This window comes from Drosophila grimshawi, unplaced genomic scaffold (genome assembly GCF_018153295.1).
Source record: "Drosophila grimshawi isolate 15287-2541.00 unplaced genomic scaffold, ASM1815329v1 contig_848, whole genome shotgun sequence".
Taxonomy (NCBI): domain Eukaryota; kingdom Metazoa; phylum Arthropoda; class Insecta; order Diptera; family Drosophilidae; genus Drosophila; species Drosophila grimshawi.
This window is the reverse complement of record NW_025063692.1, coordinates 12,729,227-12,748,949: the sequence shown is the minus strand read 5'-3', so window position 1 is coordinate 12,748,949 and position 19,723 is coordinate 12,729,227. Positions and strand designations below refer to the sequence as shown.

General features: G+C 46.7%; 1 protein-coding gene across 9 annotated transcripts in view; it reads right to left on the bottom strand.

Moving 5' to 3' along the window:
• Nucleotides 1–616: 616 nt before the first annotated feature.
• LOC6565769 (microtubule-associated protein futsch) overlaps nt 617–19,723 on the bottom strand; it is a 50,562-nt gene continuing 31,455 nt past the window's right edge. Inside the window, exons 6-8 of one of the 9 annotated variants that reach the window (XM_043216294.1) lie at nt 9,189–19,682; nt 1,869–8,693; nt 617–1,529 (exon numbers count right to left, since the gene is read on the bottom strand). In XM_043216294.1, the coding sequence (XP_043072229.1) occupies nt 1,360–1,529; nt 1,869–8,693; nt 9,189–19,682 (17,489 nt within the window). In that variant the 3' untranslated portion in view covers nt 617–1,359. Of the gene's footprint in view, nt 1,530–1,868; nt 19,683–19,723 lie in introns of all 9 variants that reach the window. The other 8 variants (XM_043216299.1, XM_043216293.1, XM_043216296.1 and 5 more) reach the window with 8 other exon arrangements.

Genomic DNA, 19,723 nt, shown 5'->3' with positions numbered 1-19,723 from the left:
TGGGGAGGCACATATATATAAGGTTAGTATTATTTTGCTTTGTTCCATATTTAGTGGTAGATGCTCCATTAGACTTTGGATAAAATTAGATTTTATATTACGAGTTCACAGTAGTGACCCATGTTAAATTCATGTTGTTAGCTAAGTTTTTATTTAAAAGCTTGTATTAATGCTTCAACAATTTAAGTGCATTTGTTTTTATTTTTTCTATTTCAAACAAAAATATAAAGGCAAACATTTTTATTTATTGATTGCATGGTACATTCAGCGTGTCTTTATGAATGAGGCGTGTATAGCTTTTGTATAGCTAAATAAATACTAGTAGTGGTACTATATGATGTTGCCAATTCTTGACATACGCATACATATGTGTTTATATATACATAAATATATAAATAAATATATATATATGTATATATATATATATATATATATATATATATATATATATATATATATATTTTAAATTCAAATATATGGGATTCTTCAATAGTTTTTCATAAAAGTTTTACTAATACAATAAACATGAATAATATTTGTAATATACTTAGCATTTTCATTTTCTTTTCCATTTTTTTTATATATTTTTTATTTATTTTTTTTTTTTTGATTTTCTTGTTTTCGTTTTGTATATTTTAGCTATGCGGGTTTGAAAACAATTTTGATCTTTGGATAACTATGCAAGGTAGCTTGACATTTGATTAAAGCAACAAATACGTATATATACTATATATTTATACGATACATTTTTTTGGTAATTGTGTTCTTTTGTATTGTGGCACGTAGCGCTTCTTTGGTAGTTTTTTTTTTTGTAATTTTCTTTTGCATTGTTTAGTAATTAATTTGTTGAAAACATATATTGATTAATTACCTTGCTTGCTGCATTTTGAAATAAATTCGCAAAAAGCGCAAATAGACGGCATTGGCAAACAAAATGGCGTCACTCAAGTGACCCGTTACTCCGCCATATTCAGCTCTTTGTTCCTTTTTTCTCCCTCTTTGTTTAGCGTTTCTGTACCGCACGGTTTTTTTTTTGCGTATTGCATTTTGTTGTTGTCGTTTTTGTGTCAAGCTTTGTTTTCACTTTTTAGTTGTTGGTGTCGTTTTCGTTGTGTTTTTAGGTGTTGAAATTTTGTGAAAGTCGTCATAGTTAAGCTCAAAAATTGAAAGTCGTCGTTTTTCTGTGTGTTGGTTGCTGTTGTTGTTGCTGTTGCTGTTGTTTTAGTTGTAGTTGTTGCCCCTTAAGGTTCACAATGGGGCCACCTCAAACCGCTGTCTGTGTGGTGAAAGAGATTTGAAAAAAAGTGGTTGCAGTAGCTTTTAGTCGTCATCGTCAAATGCAATAAACAAGCCCGTGGCCTAGAACTCCAAGCGATATGCGGAGCACGAAGTCTCATGATCCTGCAAGTTAATTGTGCAGCGTGAAGCCGATGGCGACAGATCGATGCGGTGCTTGGCAAGCAGCTCCTCATTCTCGGCCACCCAATAGCCCAGCACATCGGTATCATAGGTCGGTATGATGGTCACCTCTGTGAAATGTCGAAATGTTACTCTTGATCAAGTTAATACACTAAATGATATAGTTTTATTTGTATTTTTGATGTGTAAATTCAATATCTGTTACTAAATGTAAGTTAAAAATTATTCAAATAATAATTTCATTTTTGGATAACTGCTGTATTTGACTAGATTTTATGTAAAATATAGAATGAAACCTAATAAAATAAAATTCATAAGTATTATGCCATTCGAAACAAAACCAAAGCGAATTTTATGCTATCTATGATTTTAAATTGGTTTGGAATTTCGATTGAAGAGATTTCTGTGTCACCCAGGTGCATTGTACTTATAATGAATAAATAACTTACCCAGCTCCTTGTCCTCCCAGGTTTGCTTGGCTTCCAGCAAAGCATCGTAGACCTGACGGCTGGGCTCGGTACCGGAGAAGACATAATAGCGGGCACGGATACGCTTGAAGAAGTCAACATGAGCATAGTAGGAGTTGCCATTGTGCGGCACATAGGTCAGATCTACGTAGACCGGTGCTGGTTTCTTTGCTTTGTTGGGTGACTCGCTACGTTTGCGCAAATTCTTCTCATTATTAAGACGCGTCTTGGTGGCCACCAAGCGACGCTCCTTCTTAGGTGTAGTGCGAATATCGCCACCCTCGACCGGCAATGGTGCTGGTGATGGTAGACCGAGTGGTTTGCCCCACTCCTCTAAGCGATCCTTGGGCAGAGTGCCGCTAGTGCTGCTGGTGCTGCCACTAGTTGTTGTTGTTGCAGTCGTTGCTGTTGTTGCTGTTGCATCTGTTGCTGTTGCTGTTGCAGTTACAGTGGCAGCTGATGCGATTGTTGTTGCAGTGAGAGTTGTGGGTACAGTACTGCTAGCTGGGCTTGAGCTGATAAAGCTAGCCAATAGATTTTCGCCGCTGCGCACCTTCTGGACATCGCTGAGAGGGAAGCGCTGTCGCTCTGCAGTGCTGCTGACAATTTGTTCGACCTCCTCGGCCTTGGAGGGCGAGTAGGAATACTTGGCGGTCACGGAAGACATCACTTCGGCGCCACGCGCCTGCACATGTTCCTCAAGTGCCTTCTGGAAGTCCTTGTCTGCCTCATCGAGGAACTTGTGTCCGGCCCAGGTTTGGCTGGTGCTCTCCACGCTCTCCGATGACTGACTGGCTGGCGGCGAGTCTGTATAGGTCATTAGCACAGCGCCTCGAATTGGTATCGGTTCAGTGCTGGGCTTCGCATCGAAGCTATCGGGTAGCGCTCCATAGAACGAGGTTGCCATCGGATCGGCAGTGCGTTGCGGCAGAATGGCGCGTGCTGTTGAATGCTCTTCGCTACCATACTGCGGCGGTATATCGTCCTGACTGTCATCGGCATCTAGATCAGAGCGCTTGCTAATGCCAGAGCTGGACCGCTGCAGATCATAGCTAGCGCTGCGTGGTGAGCCGGGCAACTCATCATCACTGATGCCACCAGCAAGTCGCTCATCATCGCTCGCTGGTGTACCAGAACGGTAAATGCCACGCAGCATGGCCACTTCTTTGGGCAGCATCTGGTCGCGTTCGCGTTCGCTTCTCTCGCTCTCGCTGGTTGTGCGGGTTGTAGTAACCACTACCTTCTCGCTGTCCGGCTCTGAGCTGTCTGTTGTGGTAACTGTCTTTTGCTCAGTCACAATCTCCTTGCCATCGGCAGAGATGACCTTGGTCACAGTGGTTATGGTTGTCGTTATAATCTTTTCGGTGCTGTCACTTAGTCCTGTAGTGCTCTCAATGCCCCGCAGCTCATGCAGCTCTGGAAGAAACTCGCTGGAATCGGCGCCAATCTCGATGTGTTCATCAGGTTCCGCTGTTACACCTAGAGATTGGAGCTCGTCCTTGCTGACGCGTGGGAAAGGCGATGTGGGCTTGGGCGATGACTCTGGCGTCTCTGTGTGCGATTCACGTCCGAACGGTGTTGGTATGGATTGACTTTCCGATGTTAGGGCGCCCGGACTTGACTTACCACTGATGTCCTTGGGGGACAATGGACCCGATGTCGATGCAATGCTAGCAGCACTAGACTCGCTCTTCACACAACTGGACCCACTGCCAGGCGCTGTGCCAGTGCCTGTGGCTGTGCCTGTAGCTGTGCTTGTGGTGTTCACTGGCTTCACGCTTGGGCTGACTGGTGCCGTAGGCGGTGTCTTGCGGTCTGTGCCATCCATTGCTTGCTCAGCTTGTGTTTCTGTCTGTGTTAGTGTGATGGATTCGATTTTGATTTTAGAGTCGGTCGAGCTGCTCTTTGTGGTGCTGCTGCTCTGCTCGCTCGACTGCAGTAGTGTTGTCTTTTTAGTGGTTGTTTCTGTTGTGGAAGATGTTGTGGTTTTTGTCTCAATGTCTGTCTGATCATGTTCGTCATGTTCCTCATCCTCCTTAACGGTTGCAATTGTTTCGGTCTCCTCGAACGGCTTGTAGATGCTGGTCATCATGATGGTGGCAATGGACTTGGATCGACCTTCTTTTAGACTGGCATGTCCATCGTCATCACTATCCTCTTCAGGATCGCTGTGCGTTTGTCGACTCTCACTTGTGTGGCTGAGCAGCGATTCCCGCCGCGACTCGTCTGTGCCGACAAACAAGGCTTTTTGAGAAGAGCTCACACTAGACACCTTCTTTAAAGATTCTTCCGCAGTTTTGGTGGCCTCAGCTATGAAGGTTTCTTTAGCGGAAACAATTTTTTCTGTAGCCAAGAACTCGGCTACTGTCTCCTTGAGACTGTCTTTGACCGATTCCTTATGTGTACTGCTTGTAATATCCTTGCTTGTGCTTTGATCACTTGGCTTCTGGTGCTTGGCACTTGGGATGCTCGTCGTTTGAATCTCGCTAACTATCGACTCCGAGGAGCACTCTTCAGATTGAGTAAGCAACTCCTCCAATTGTGATGTTGTTATTTTCTCCACAATTTTTGTGACACGTTCAGTTTCCTCCTTGACACTGGTGCTGCTTGATTTGGTAGCCTCCTTGTCGGCTAGAAGGCTTGATAATGATTCACGTCGCGAGCTATCCTCCACTTTTAAGCTGCTACTCAATGACTCGCTTATGGACTCTTCTTTTAGATGAGTTTGATTTGTAATTGATTTGGAAGTGGATGTGGATTCGCTTGATTTTTCTTCCATTTTGCTCTCGATTGTCGAGACCAGAATCGAACCATGTTGAGAGTCGGAAGTCTCCTCATCCTTGGCACTAACCTGGCTGGCACTTGATGCTGGTCGCGAAGCTTCTGTCTCCTTAATTTCAGCCGATTCCGGGCGGGAAACCTCCTGTGCATCCTTGGCAGCAGACAACACAGATTCGCGTCTAGAGTCTGAACCAATTGCGCTGGCATCTTGTTCGCTTACCTGGCTTACAATTGACTCGTGCCGTGAGATATCTTTTGGTGACATTGGCGACTTTTCACCCTTTTGTTCAGCTTCCTTCGAACTGGCCACAGAGATGGGCCGTGATGTATCCTTGGGCACCACAGTTGACTGTTCCAGCTTCGTCTCGTCTTTCTGACTGGCTACGGACTCGGGGCGAGATGGTAATGATTCTAGGGTGCCCAGCTGACTGGTGGCTGACTCTGGCCGAGAAATATCCTTAGCTAGTTCGACGGCAGCTGCTTTTGCGGCCCCCTCGCGCAATTGAGCCTTTTCGGACTGCTCAATTTTATCCTTTTCCTCAATTGATATCGGGCCAGACTTTTGATCAGGCGAAGACTTCTCTGATTCAATATCCACTTTCATTATCTTCGTTTCAAATATATTTTCATCCATAGCCAAATCCTTTCCGGGAGTTAACTTACCCGAGGTAGCTTCAGGTGTACCCATTTTGTGTGAATCTACGCTTTCAAGTACAGTTTCAGTTTCAGTTGTGGTTTTTAGTTTTTCTTCCAACTGTTTTTCATCAAAATCGGGTATGATGTCAGTGATATCCTTATCGGACTTCAAAACTTTGGCCACATCAGCGACTATCTTCGCGACTTCTTCTTCACGTGGTGAAAGTGGACGCATTGGTTGATCCATTGTTATTGAACCTTTTTCAGTTGGTGGCGAGAATCTATGTTCTTCGTCTTCTTCTTTGATATCATGAAGTACACTCTCATCACGCTCACAGATTGTAACTGTGAATTCGGGGGAATCAACTGTGGTAATATGCGTTTCTCGAAGCTCCGAGAAACCACTTAAGTCTAGGCTTCCCTTCGCACTCGTATCTTCTGGCACATCTGAAATAGATTCCACAACCGAATCAGTCTGTCCTAACTGTTTAGATAGTACATCCGAAATGTGTTCAACTGCTTGTGATTTCTCATCCGCAATAGTTTGAACCGTCTCGGCAAGTGAAGTTACTGTCTTGGAAACCTCAGAGATCTTGGAATCTTTAAAAGATTCAAGTTCAGTTAGAGATTTTGAACTTTCTTTGGTTATTTGCTCTAAGGATTCTACGACGAAATCTTTAGCGCTTTCAACTTTCTCGCTGACTGTATCAATTACTGTTTCTACCTTCTTGGTTAAAAGTTCACTAACTGATTGCAGCTTATCTTCAATGATATGTTCCTCAACGGTTTTAAGTGATTCCGAAATATCAACTGCCTCATCTACCGGGCTAGACGCCGTAAGAATCGCGGCAACTTTAGTCTGCTCAGCAGGTTTGTCTTCTTCAATTCCACCTGAAATTGCATGTGAAAACTCGCCCTCAGCAACATCGACGGGACTGGATAGTGTAGGATAAGTTCCTTTAATTTCAGCAGATGATATGTTTAATATTAAAGGCTCCTTAGGTGCTTCGTCAATAGGTGACGAAGCCGTCTCCGATGGCTCCTTAGAAGGGACTGGCGACTTTTCATCTTTAAAGCTCTCAGGCTTTACAGCAGATTGCCGTCGGGAATGCTCACCTGACTTTTCGCTCGTCACGGCTTCAGGGATTTCTAATTCATGCTTAAGGCTTTCTACAACGGAACCGGATCGCGATACTTCTTTAGAGGGGGGTAGAGACTTGTCATCCTTTGGGCTTTCTGCTTTTTTACTCGCGGTAAGAGATTCTGGCTTTTGAGATTCATCTTTTACATCTTTAGAGGTTAGCAGAGAAATGTCATCCTTTGGACTCTCGGGCTTGATACTCTCTGCAACAGACTCAGGTCGGGATGCGCCCTTGGACTTTTCACTTTGAACACTTTCGGGCTTCTCAGATTCGTCTTTTATACTGCCTGCCACAGATTCGGGCCGTGATACTTCTTTTGAAGCTGGTGGAGACTTTACACTTTCCTCCTCTGATTTTTCCTTTTCTGGTTTTTCAATAGGGGAACGAGGTGCTTCATCAACTGGGCTGGAAGCAGTTCTTGATGTACTAACTTCAGAAAGTTCTGCCGGCTTTGATGGTGCAAGAGGCTCAGATGTAGAAATTTCAATTGCGGAGCTAAAGTCACCTGCGGCAACTTCAATAGGGCTTGAAAGAGTTGGGAAATCTCCCTTCGATTCCAAAGATAGCACAAGTGTCTCTTTTTTAATATCTTTGAAAACTGTGAAATCTTTAGCTTCGTCAATTGGTGAAGATGCCGTTTCGGTTGGGGATCTTACATCTTTTGGACTCTCTGCATTTGAGCCTTCAGTTACCGACTCGCGACGAGAAGGTTCTTTAGAAATCTCGTCTTTAACACTTTGTGTCTTCTCAGATTCTATATGTGCAAAGACACCCTCGGCAACGTCAACGGGGCTAGATGCTGTCTCAAAATCGCTTATAGCCTCATCAGTTTTCTTTTGCACCACATCAGCATGCTCGAAGTAGCTAATTGCTTTGTCAATAAAGGAAGACGCTGTTTGGGCAACAATTTCTAGGTTTATAATATCCTTTGATTCACTTAGCAATTTAACGTCCAGAACTCCGTCGGACGATTCAATTTTACTTTTGTGTTCAGTGTCCAAATCTTCTTTGCTATCACCAACAGATTCCGGTTCCTTTGTTGCTCGGACTGATGTTTCTGCAACGGACTCACGACGAGATGGTTCCTTAGACTTATCAACCTGCACACTTTCAGGCTTCTCAGACTCGTCTTTCACACATTCTACTACTGATCCGGGCCGTGATACCTCTTTTGAGACTGGAAGAGATTTATCGTCTTTGTCGCTCTCGGGATCAGTACCTTTAGCACTTCCAGGTTTTTCAGAATCGTCCTTTACACTCTCTGCAACCGATGCAGGTTGTGATACTTCCTTGGAGGGTGGTGAGAACTTGTCATCCTTCACACTTTCGGTCTTAATACTCTCTGCAACAGATTCACGGCGAGAAGGCTCTGTGGACTTTTCGTCCTTCACACTTCCTGGTTTCTCAGACTCGTCTTTCACACTTTCTGCAACTGACCCGGGTCGAGATACTTCCTTGGAGACTGGTTCAGATTTATCATCCTTGATGCTGTCTGGCTTAATAATTTCCGCTACTGATTCAGGACGGGAAGGCTCCTTAGACTGTGCATCCGTTACACTTCCAGGTTTTTTAGATTCGTCTTTACCACTTTCTGCAGCCGATGCAGGTCGTGATACTTCTTTGGAGGGTGGTGAGGACTTGTCATCCTTCTCACTCTCGGGCTTAAGACTCTCTGCAACTGATTCACGGCGAGAAGGCTCTACAGACTTTTCGTCCTTCACACTTCCTGGTTTCTCAGACTCGTCTTTCACACTTTCTACTACTGATCCGGGTCGAGATACTTCTTTGGAGACTGACTCAGATTTATCATCCTTGACGCTCTCTGGCTTAATAATTTCCGCTACCGATTCACGACGGGAAGGCTCCTTAGAATGAACATCCGTAACAACTTCAGGTTTTTCAGATTCATCCTTAACACTTTCTGCAACTGACCCGGGTCGAGATACTTCCTTGGAGACTGGTTCAGATTTATCATCCTTGATGCTGTCTGGCTTAATAATTTCCGCTACTGATTCAGGACGGGAAGGCTCCTTAGACTGTGCATCCGTTACACTTCCAGGTTTTTTAGATTCGTCTTTAACACTTTCTGCAACAGATGCAGGTCGTGATACTTCTTTGGAGGGTGGTGCAGACTTGTCATCCTTCACACTCTCGGGCTTAATGCTCTCTGCAACAGATTCACGGCGAGAAGGCTCTGTGGACTTTTCGTCCTTCACACTTCCTGGTTTCTCAGACTCGTCTTTCACACTTTCTACTACTGATCCGGGTCGAGATACTTCTTTGGAGACTGACTCAGATTTATCATCCTTGACGCTCTCTGGCTTAATAATTTCCGCTACCGATTCACGACGGGAAGGCTCCTTAGAATGAACATCCGTAACAACTTCAGGTTTTTCAGATTCATCCTTAACACTTTCTACTACTGATCCGGGTCGAGATACTTCCTTGGAGACTGGTTCAGATTTATCATCCTTGATGCTCTCTGGCTTTATAATTTCCGCTACCGATTCACGACGGGAAGGCTCCTTAGAATGAGCATCCGTAACACTTCCAGGCTTTTCAGATTCATCCTTTACACTTTCTGCAACCGATGTAGGGCGTGATATTTCCTTGGAGGGTGGTGAGGACTTGTCATCCTTCACACTTTCCGGCTTAATACTCTCTGCAACAGATTCACGGCGAGAAGGCTCTACAGACTTTTCGTCCTTCACACTTTCTGGTTTCTCAGACTCGTCTTTCACACTTTCTACTACTGATCCAGGTCGAGATACTTCCTTGGAGACTGGTAGAGACTTCTCATCTTTGGCGCTATCTGGCTTTATACTTTCGGCTACCGATTCAGGATGGGTAGGTTCCTCAGACTGAGCATCCGTAACACTTCCAGGTTTTTCAGATTCATCCTTTACACTTTCTGCAACCGATGCAGGTTGTGATACTTCCTTGGAGGGTGTTGAGGACTTGTCATCCTTCTCACTCTCGGGCTTAAGACTCTCTGCAACAGATTCACGGCGAGAAGGCTCTACAGACTTTTCGTCCTTCACACTTCCTGGTTTCTCAGACTCGTCTTTCACACTTTCTATAACTGATCCGGGTCGAGATACTTCCTTGGACACTGGTTCAGATTTATCATCCTTGACGCTCTCTGGCTTTATAATTTCCGCTACCGATTCACGACGGGAAGACTCCTCAAGCTGAGCATCCGTTACACTTCCAGGTTTTTCGGATTCATCCTTTACACTTTCTGCAACTGATGCAGGCCGTGATACTTCCTTGGAGGGTGGTGCAGACTTGTCATCCTTCACACTCTCGGGCTTAATACTCTCTGCAACAGATTCACGGCGAGAAGGCTCTGTGGACTTTTCGTCCTTCACACTTCCTGGTTTCTCAGATTCGTCTTTCACACTTTCTGCAACTGACACTGGTCGAGATACTTCCTTGGAGACTGGTAGAGACTTCTCATCTTTGACGCTCTCTGGCTTAATAATTTCCGCTACCGATTCACGACGGGAAGACTCCTTAGACTGAGCATCCGTTACACTTTCAGGTTTATCAGATTCGTCTTTAACACTTTCTGCAACCGATGCAGGTCGTGATACTTCCTTGGAGACTGACTCAGATTTATCATCCTTGACGCTCTCTGGCTTTATAATTTCCGCTACCGATTCACGACGGGAAGGCTCCTTAGAATGAGCATGCGTAACACTTCCAGGTTTGTCAGATTCGTCTCTAACACTGTCTGCAACCGATGCAGGCCGTGATACTTCCTTGGAGGGTGGTGCAGACTTGTCATCCTTCACACTCTCGGGCTTAATATTCTCTGCAACAGATTCACGGCGAGAAGGCTCTACAGACTTTTCGTCCTTCACACTTCCTGGCATTTCAGACTCGTCTTTCACACTTTCTGCAACTGATCCGGGTCGAGATACTTCCTTGGAGACTGGTAGAGACTTCTCATCTTTGACGCTCTCCGGCTTAATACCTTCCGCTACCGATTCAGGACGGGAAGGTTCCTTAGACTGAGCATCCGTAACACTTCCAGGTTTTTCAGATTCATACTTAACACTTTCTGCAGCCGATGCAGGCCGTGATACTTCTTTGGAGGGTGGTGCAGACTTGTCATCCTTCGCACTGTCGGGCTTAATACTCTCTGCAACAGATTCACGGCGAGAAGTCTCTGTGGACTTTTCGTCTGCAGCCGATGCAGGCCGTGATACTTCTTTGGAGGGTGGTGCAGACTTGTCATCCTTCGCACTGTCGGGCTTAATACTCTCTGCAACAGATTCACGGCGAGAAGTCTCTGTGGACTTTTCGTCCTTCACACTTCCTGGTTTCTCAGACTCGTCTTTCACACTTTCTACAACTGATCCGGGTCGAGATACTTCCTTGGAGACTGGTAAAGACTTCTCATCCTTGGCGCTCTCTGGCTTAATAATTTCTGCTACCGATTCAGGACGGGAAGGCTCCTTAGAATGAGCATCCGTTACACTTCCAGGTTTTTCGGATTCATCCTTTACACTTTCTGCAACAGATGCAGGACGTGATACTTCCTTGGAGGGTGGTGCAGACTTGTCATCCTTCACACTGTCGGGCTTAATACTCTCTGCAACCGATTCACGGCGAGAAGGCTCTACAGACTTTTCGTCCTTCACACTTCCTGGCTTCTCAGACTCGTCTTTCACACTTTCTACAACTGACACTGGTCGAGATACTTCCTTGGAGACTGGTTCAGATTTATCATCCTTGACGCTCTCTGGCTTAATAATTTCAGTTACCGATTCACGACGGGAAGACTCCTTAGACTGTGCATCCGTTACACTTCCAGGTTTTTCGGATTCATCCTTTACACTTTCTGCAACCGATGCAGGTCGTGATACTTCCTTGGAGGGTGGTGCAGACTTGTCATCCTTCACACTCTCGGGTTTAGTACTCTCTGCAACCGATTCACGGCGAGAAGGCTCTGTGGACTTTTCGTCCTTCACACTTTCTGGTTTCTCAGACTCGTCTTTCACACTTTCTGCAACTGACACTGGTCGAGATACTTCCTTGGAGACTGGTAGAGACTTCTCATCTTTGACGCTCTCTGGCTTAATAATTTCCGCTACCGATTCACGACGGGAAGACTCCTTAGACTGAGCATCCGTTACACTTCCAGGTTTTTCGGATTCATCCTTTACACTTTCTGCAACAGATGCAGGTCGTGATACTTCTTTGGAGGGTGGTGCAGACTTCTCATCCTTCACACTCTCGGGTTTAATACTCTCTGCAACCGATTCACGGCGAGAAGGCTCTGTGGACTTTTCGTCCTTCACACTTCCTGGTTTCTCAGACTCGTCTTTCACACTTTCTACAACTGATGCAGGTCTTGATACTTCCTTGAAGGGTGGCGCAGCCTTGTCATCCTTCACACTCTCGGGCTTAATACTCTCTGCAACAGATTCACGGCGAGAAGTCTCTGTGGACTTTTCGTCCTTCACACTTCCTGGTTTCTCAGACTCGTCTTTCACACTTTCTACAACTGATCCGGGTCGAGATACTTCCTTGGACACTGGTAAAGACTTCTCATCTTTGGCGCTCTCTGGCTTAATAATTTCTGCTACCGATTCAGGACGGGAAGGCTCCTTAGACTGTGCATCCGTTACACTTCCAGGTTTTTCGGATTCATCCTTTACACTTTCTGCAACAGATGCAGGTCGTGATACTTCTTTGGAGGGTGGTGCAGACTTCTCATCCTTCACACTCTCGGGTTTAATACTCTCTGCAACCGATTCACGGCGAGAAGGCTCTGTGGACTTTTCGTCCTTCACACTTCCTGGTTTCTCAGACTCGTCTTTCACACTTTCTACAACTGATCCGGCTCGAGATACTTCCTTGGACACTGGTAAAGACTTCTCATCTTTGGCGCTCTCTGGCTTAATAATTTCTGCTACCGATTCAGGACGGGAAGGCTCCTTAGACTGTGCATCCGTTACACTTCCAGGTTTTTCGGATTCATCCTTTACACTTTCTGCAACAGATGCAGGTCGTGATACTTCTTTGGAGGGTGGTGCAGACTTGCCATCCTTCACACTCTCGGGTTTAGTACTCTCTGCAACCGATTCACGGCGAGAAGGCTCTACAGACTTTTCGTCCTTCACACTTCCTGGCATTTCAGACTCGTCTTTCACACTTTCTGCAACTGAACCGGGTCGAGATACTTCCTTGGAGACTGGTAAAGACTTCTCATCTTTGGCGCTCTCTGGCTTAATAATTTCTGCTACCGATTCAGGACGGGAAGGCTCCTTAGACTGTGCATCCGTTACACTTCCAGGTTTTTCGGATTCATCCTTTACACTTTCTGCAACAGATGCAGGTCGTGATACTTCTTTGGAGGGTGGTGCAGACTTCTCATCCTTCACACTCTCGGGTTTAATACTCTCTGCAACCGATTCACGGCGAGAAGGCTCTGTGGACTTTTCGTCCTTCACACTTCCTTGCATTTCAGACTCGTCTTTCACACTTTCTACAACTGACTCTGATCGAGATACTTCCTTAGACTCTGGTTCAGATTTATCATCCTTGACGCTCTCTGTCTTAATAATTTCAGTTACCGATTCACGACGGGAAGACTCCTTAAACTGTGCATCCGTTACACTTCCAGGTTTTTCAGATTCATCCTTTACACTTTCTGCAACCGATGCAGGTCGTGATACTTCCTTGGATGGTGGTGCAGACTTGTCATCCTTCACACTCTCGGGCTTAATACTCTCTGCAACAGATTCACGGCGAGAAGGCTCTACAGACTTTTCGTCCTTCACACTTTCTGGTTTCTCAGACTTGTCTTTCACAATTTCTGCAACTGACCCGGATCGAGATACTTCCTTGGAGACTGGTACAGACTTCTCATCTTTGGCGCTCTCTGGCTTAATACTTTCCGCTACCGATTCACGACGGGAAGGCTCCTCAAGCTGAGCATCCGTTACACTTCCAGGTTTTTCGGATTCATCCTTTACACTTTCTGCAACCGATGCAGGTCGTGATACTTCTTTGGAGGGTGGTGCAGACTTGTCATCCTTCGCACTGACGGGCTTAATTCTCTCTGCAACAGATTCACGGCGCGAAGTCTCTGTGGATTTTTCGTCCTTCACACTTTCTGGTTTCTCAGACTCGTCTTTCACACTTTCTGCAACTGACCCGGGTCGAGATACTTCCTTGGAGACTGGTAAAGACTTCTCATCTGTGGCGCTCTCTGGCTTAATACTTTCCACTACCGATTCAGGACGGGAAGGCTCCTTAGACTGAGCATCCGTTACACTTCCAGGTTTTTCAGATTCATCCTTTACACTTTCTGCAACCGATGCAGGTCGTGATACTTCCTTGGATGGTGGTGCAGACTTGTCATCCTTCACACTCTCGGGCTTAATACTCTCTGCAACAGATTCACGGCGAGAAGGCTCTACAGACTTTTCGTCCTTCACACTTTCTGGTTTCTCAGACTTGTCTTTCACAATTTCTGCAACTGACCCGGATCGAGATACTTCCTTGGAGACTGGTACAGACTTCTCATCTTTGGCGCTCTCTGGCTTAATACTTTCCGCTACCGATTCACGACGGGAAGGTTCCTTAGACTGAGCATCCGTTACACTTCCAGGTTTTTCGGATTCATCCTTTACACTTTCTGCAACCGATGCAGGTCGTGATACTTCCTTGGATGATGGTGCAGACTTGTCATCCTTCACACTCTCGGGCTTAATACTCTCTGCAACAGATTCACGGCGAGAAGGCTCTACAGACTTTTCGTCCTTTACACTTCCTGGCTTCTCGGACTCATCTTTCACACTTTCTACAACTGATCCGGATCGAGATACTTCCTTGGAGACTGGTACAGACTTCTCATCTTTGGCGCTCTCCGGCTTAATACTTTCCGCTACCGATTCAGGACGGGAAGGCTCCTTAGACTGAGCATCCGTTACACTTCCAGGTTTTTCAGATTCATCCTTTACACTTTCTGCAACCGATGCAGGTCGTGATACTTCCTTGGAGGGTGGTGAGGACTTGTCATCCTTCACGCTCTCGGGCTTGATACTCTCTGCAACAGATTCACGGCGAGAAGGCTCTACAGACTTTTCGTCCTTCACACTTTCTGGTTTTTCAGACATGTCTTTCACAATTTCTGCAACTGACCCGGATCGAGATACTTCCTTGGAGACTGGTACAGACTTCTCATCTTTGGCGCTCTCTGGCTTAATACTTTCCGCTACCAGTTCAGGACGGGAAGGCTCCTTAGACTGAGCATCTGTTACACTTCCAGGTTTTTCGGATTCATCCTTTACACTTTCTGCAACCGATGCAGGTCGTGATACTTCTTTGGAGGGTGGTGCAGACTTGTCATCCTTCACACTGTCGGGCTTAATACTCTCTGCAACAGATTCACGGCGAGAAGGCTCTACAGACTTTTCGTCCTTTACACTTCCTGGCTTCTCGGACTCATCTTTCACACTTTCTACAACTGATCCGGGTCGAGATACTTCCTTGGAGACTGACTCAGATTTATCATCCTTGACGCTCTCTGGCTTAATAATTTCCGCTACCGATTCACGACGGGAAGGCTCCTTGGACTGAACATCCGTTACACTTCCAGGTTTTTCAGATTCATCCTTAACACTTTCTGCAACAGATGCAGGTCGTGATACTTCTTTGGAGGGTGGTGCAGACTTGTCATCCTTCACACTCTCGGGCTTAATACTCTCTGCAACCGATTCACGGCGAGAAGGCTCTACAGACTTTTCGTCCTTTACACTTCCTGGCTTCTCGGACTCATCTTTCACACTTTCTACAACTGATCCGGGTCGAGATACTTCCTTGGAGACTGGTTCAGATTTATCATCCTTGACGCTCTCTGGCTTAATAATTTCCGCTACCGATTCACGACGGGAAGGCTCCTTTGACTGAACATCCGTTACACTTCCAGGTTTTTCAGATTCATCCTTTACACTTTCTGCAACTGATGCAGGTCGTGATACTTCCTTGGAGGGTGGTGCAGACTTGTCATCCTTCACACTCTCGGGCTTAATACTCTCTGCAACCGATTCACGGCGAGAAGGCTCTACAGACTTTTCGTCCTTTACACTTCCTGGCTTCTCCAACTCATCTTTCATACTTTCTACAACTGATCCGGGTCGAGATACTTCCTTGGAGACTGACTCAGATTTATCATCCTTGACGCTCTCTGGCTTAATAATTTCCGCTACCGATTCACGACGGGAAGGCTCCTTAGAATGAGCATCCGTAACAACTTCAGGTTTTTCAGATTCATCCTTAACACTTTCTGCAGCCGATGCAGGGCGTGATACTTCCTTGGAGGGTGGTGCAGACTTGTCATCTTTAAGACTCTCGGGCTTACTTCTGTCAGCAACAGATTCCCGTCGGGAAGGGTCCGCTGACCTGTCATCTTGTTCACCTAAATGTTTCTCCAATTTATCTTTTACACTATCTGCTACTGATGCAGGTCTCGATGCTTCTTTTGAGGCAGGTAGAGACTTGTCATCCTTAAGACTCTCCGGCTTTGTACTGTCGGCTACTGATTCTCGTCGGGGAGTCTCTGAAAGTCTTTCGTCCTTTACACTTTCATGCTTTTCGTGGTCGTCTTTTATACTTTCTGCTTTAGATTCTGGTCGTGATACTTCCTTGGAGGTTGGTATTGACTTATCGTCCTTCACAATCTCCGGCGGCGCTGTCTCTGCGACAGATTCGCGCCGAGAGGGCTCCTTAGATATCGCATCCTTGACACTTGCTGGTTTTTCAGTTGTTTCTTTTTCACTTTCCGCTGCAGATTCTGGCCGAGAGACATCCTTAGAAGCACTTGGGGTTGCTTTATCCGTTTCAGATTGTGTTAGTTGTTCATCAATTTTGGTAGATTGCTTTCTGGTTTCCTGTTGCGATACCTGCATCTCGACCTCAATTGCTTCCTCGATAGTGGCGGGGCTCTCTAGAGATATTGTATCTTCACGGTCTTTGACTTTTGTTGGTGCAACTGTGGGTTGCACAAGGTGCGCTGGTAACTCATCTTCGGAAGTTATCTCGCTCTTTTCTTTCTCATCTGGTGTACTTGCCGACTTCTTTGCAATTGGAGCTGGCTGCTCATGGTCTTCGTCCAACTTTTCGCTCGCTACAGTCGTCTCAGCAACGATTTCACTTGTTTTGACAACGGCTTCTTCGCTTTTCTTTTCAACAGATTCCAGGTTAACGATGACTTCTCGCTTTGCGATAATCTTCTCAGAAATCTCCTCTTTGGACTCAAGTTTGTCAATTGCTATTTCCGCTGTCTCTGGTTCTCCGGTCTCTTTTTCATCTTCGGTCTCTTTTTCCTCTTTGGCTGTCTCTTCCTTGTGGGAAATACTCTTGGCGCCAGCATCGTGGGTATCCTTTTCGTACAGCCCCAAGTCAGCCTCTTCATGAACAGGCAAGTCGGCAACCTCATCGGGTGTCTTGATAACATCGCGCATCAGATTCTGTTGTGCTTCAAATGTCATTTTCTTAGGTAAAATACGATCGGTCGAATCCACGCCGGCGGCAAATGGCGCAGTATCAATAATTTTTGATTCGATTGTGCCTATACCAGCTGCCATAGCTGTCACGGGTGCTGCAACTGTAGCCACGACAATGGCTTCAATTTCTTTGGTCTCCTCTTTAACATACTTCTCCTCGATGACCAAATCTTCTTTAATTTTGTCTAGCGGTATGCGCTCGTCCTCGGGTAAAGTAGGCGCTGTGGTTGCTCCTGATTCGATTGTGGCTGAGAATTTCTCCTCTGGAAGACTCTCTTGTAAGTTCAACGGCAAAGCCTCGTGGGCTTCAATTGGCTCGTCTTTAGTGTCAGATGTTTTCTTTGCGCTACTGAGCTTTTCGTCAGGCGTGGGAGAAGACAACTCATCCTCGGCGGTTTTGGCCTGTAGCAGTTGGTCGTCGGTGCGACCCTTGACAATGTCTTTGGCAGTGGCGATTATATCTTGAACCTCCGCCTTTATTTCGGTTTTCTCATGTGTTGGCAGCTGTTCGTGCATCTCATGCCTGGCAGCCTCACTACCCTCCAGACGCGCTTTGCGCTCCTCTGCTTCAGCCCGGGCGATTGCCGCTTCGATTTCCTCCTCGGCGCTTTTCTTGCGCTTCTTTTCTGATTCCTGTGAGTCGCGTTGATGCTTCTGAATTTCCTCCTCCTTTGTCATGCTACTCTCCTGTTCCTGTTCAATGATTGAGTCCTCTGTGTACTGTTCCACTTCCTCTTTCTCGATAATCAGGTATTCCTCCTCCTCCTCGGCCTCCGTTGTGCTATCCTGCTTGGCCATCTCGCGCATCTCCGTCTTGATCAAGTGTTGTCGCTTCATCTCGTCGCGACTAAACACCGCCTCAATTTCGCGCACCACCTCCTGCTCTTCTTTCAGATCGTCCAGTTCCCGCTGCTTTTCCGCATCCAACTCTTGCGAGGCGCTTAGCTCCAGCATCTTTTTGGCTGCTGTCGCCTCATCTGCCGAAGGTGTCGATACCAGGCTGGAGTCTGTGGTGCCACCCTTATCCAAACGAGTTTTCTTCAAATCCGGCTTAGGCTTGGCTGACTTAATTGGGCTGCCTGGCGCCGGAGCCCGTTTCGATGGAGACACAGCGCGTGGTCTTCTTGAAATTGGCTTACGCTGCGCCGCCTGCATCGTCGTCTGCTGTGTTGACTTCGTCATCTCCGTCTGCTGTGATTTTTTCTCCACGGTGCTAACGGTGCGACGAGTGCCGACCGCGCTCTGCCGAGCTGCCGTCGCTTGTTGCTTGGACTCGAGTACCTTGCGATTGTTGGCCTCCTTGGCACTCTTGGCTGGTGTACTGCTGGGACTCGATTTAGTGGTGCGTGTAATCACCTTCGACTTGACATCACGCGTAGCTGACGTTCGGCTTGCAGCGGGCGTGGCCGTTGGCGAACTCTTCTTCTCCTCGCGCTTAACCAGCTTACGATCCATGGACTTGGGCGGCTTACTATCGATCCTTGAACGCACAACTGGCTTGACTTCCGCTCTTGGCTTGTCCGGTTTACCCTTGGCAGCCTTCGCTGTCTTGCTGGTTATCTCAGTTGTGGGCGCATCAACTGCATCTTTAGTTGGAGCAGTTGGAGCCAGCTCTGGCTTTACAATTAACACCTCCACCTTCTTTTCGTCGTCGACCTCTTTGTTGTCATCTTGCTCGGCTGGTTCTGTTGAGGGCATGGATGGCTCTGGCGCTCCCTCATCACCCGTGTCGACAGCTAGCTCGGGCTCAGCTTCTGGCTCATCCGTGTCTATGGAGTCGGCTTTTGCGCTAACAAGTTGATTTGGCCAGTCGACTTGTTCACTGGGTGGTTCCGCTGAGGCTGAGACCAATGCTGCTGCTGCTGCTGCAACTGCTGCTGCTGCTGCTGCCGCTGCAGCTGCTTCCTTGGCTTTGTTGTCCTGCTGCACAGCCACAGCTGCTATAGCAGTTGGACCAAACTTACTGGGTTTATAACTGGCGCTGGGCGGAGTCGCCTCAATGGCAGATTTAAGTGTCTTCCGTGTGCTGGTCACAGTTTGTATAGCTGGAGCTATAGACTTCGCTGTGCAGGTAGAGTGCTTCATAAACTCAAGATGTTTGAGTTTCTCTAGACCCTCCTGGATCTTGAAGTCTGGCGTGCTGCCCGGAAATAGAATGCGGGTTATGGTATCATCCGGATTTGCCGGCTGCCAGACGAGCAGCGCACAAATGGATACCAGATTCTGCAGGGGAAAGTTAAACTCCTTGGTGTCACGGGCAGCAAACAGACGCTGGTCACCCGAGTTCCACTTTTGCATAAAGTCCTTGACCTCTTTGGAATCACGTGAGGGGCTTATCACATACATGTCGAGGGTGCCGTGGCCAACCTTGTGATACAGATTGATCGGCTCCTGGTTACGATAGCAACACTGCGGCTTCAGGTCAAGGGTTTTGAGATCACTGACCAGGCCATGGCCACGCTCAAAGAGATCAATGAGCAGTGGATTGCGATCCTTATCACCATCGGGACTGGGCAGACCACCCTTACGGTCGGGAACGTTACCGAAAAAGTGTCCAATCTGTGGATAGACATGAGAGTCTCGCTTCCGCGCCACCACAGCTCCAAGTCCCTGCACATTGCTGTTATTCAGACGTGTCATCAGCACCGCATCGAGGCGATCCAAATGTCTCGCAAAGTCCCAGAAGCAAGCCTTGCGATTAAAACCGCCATCAACTGCAAAATCAGTATCAAACGATTAGCAAACAAGGCAACAT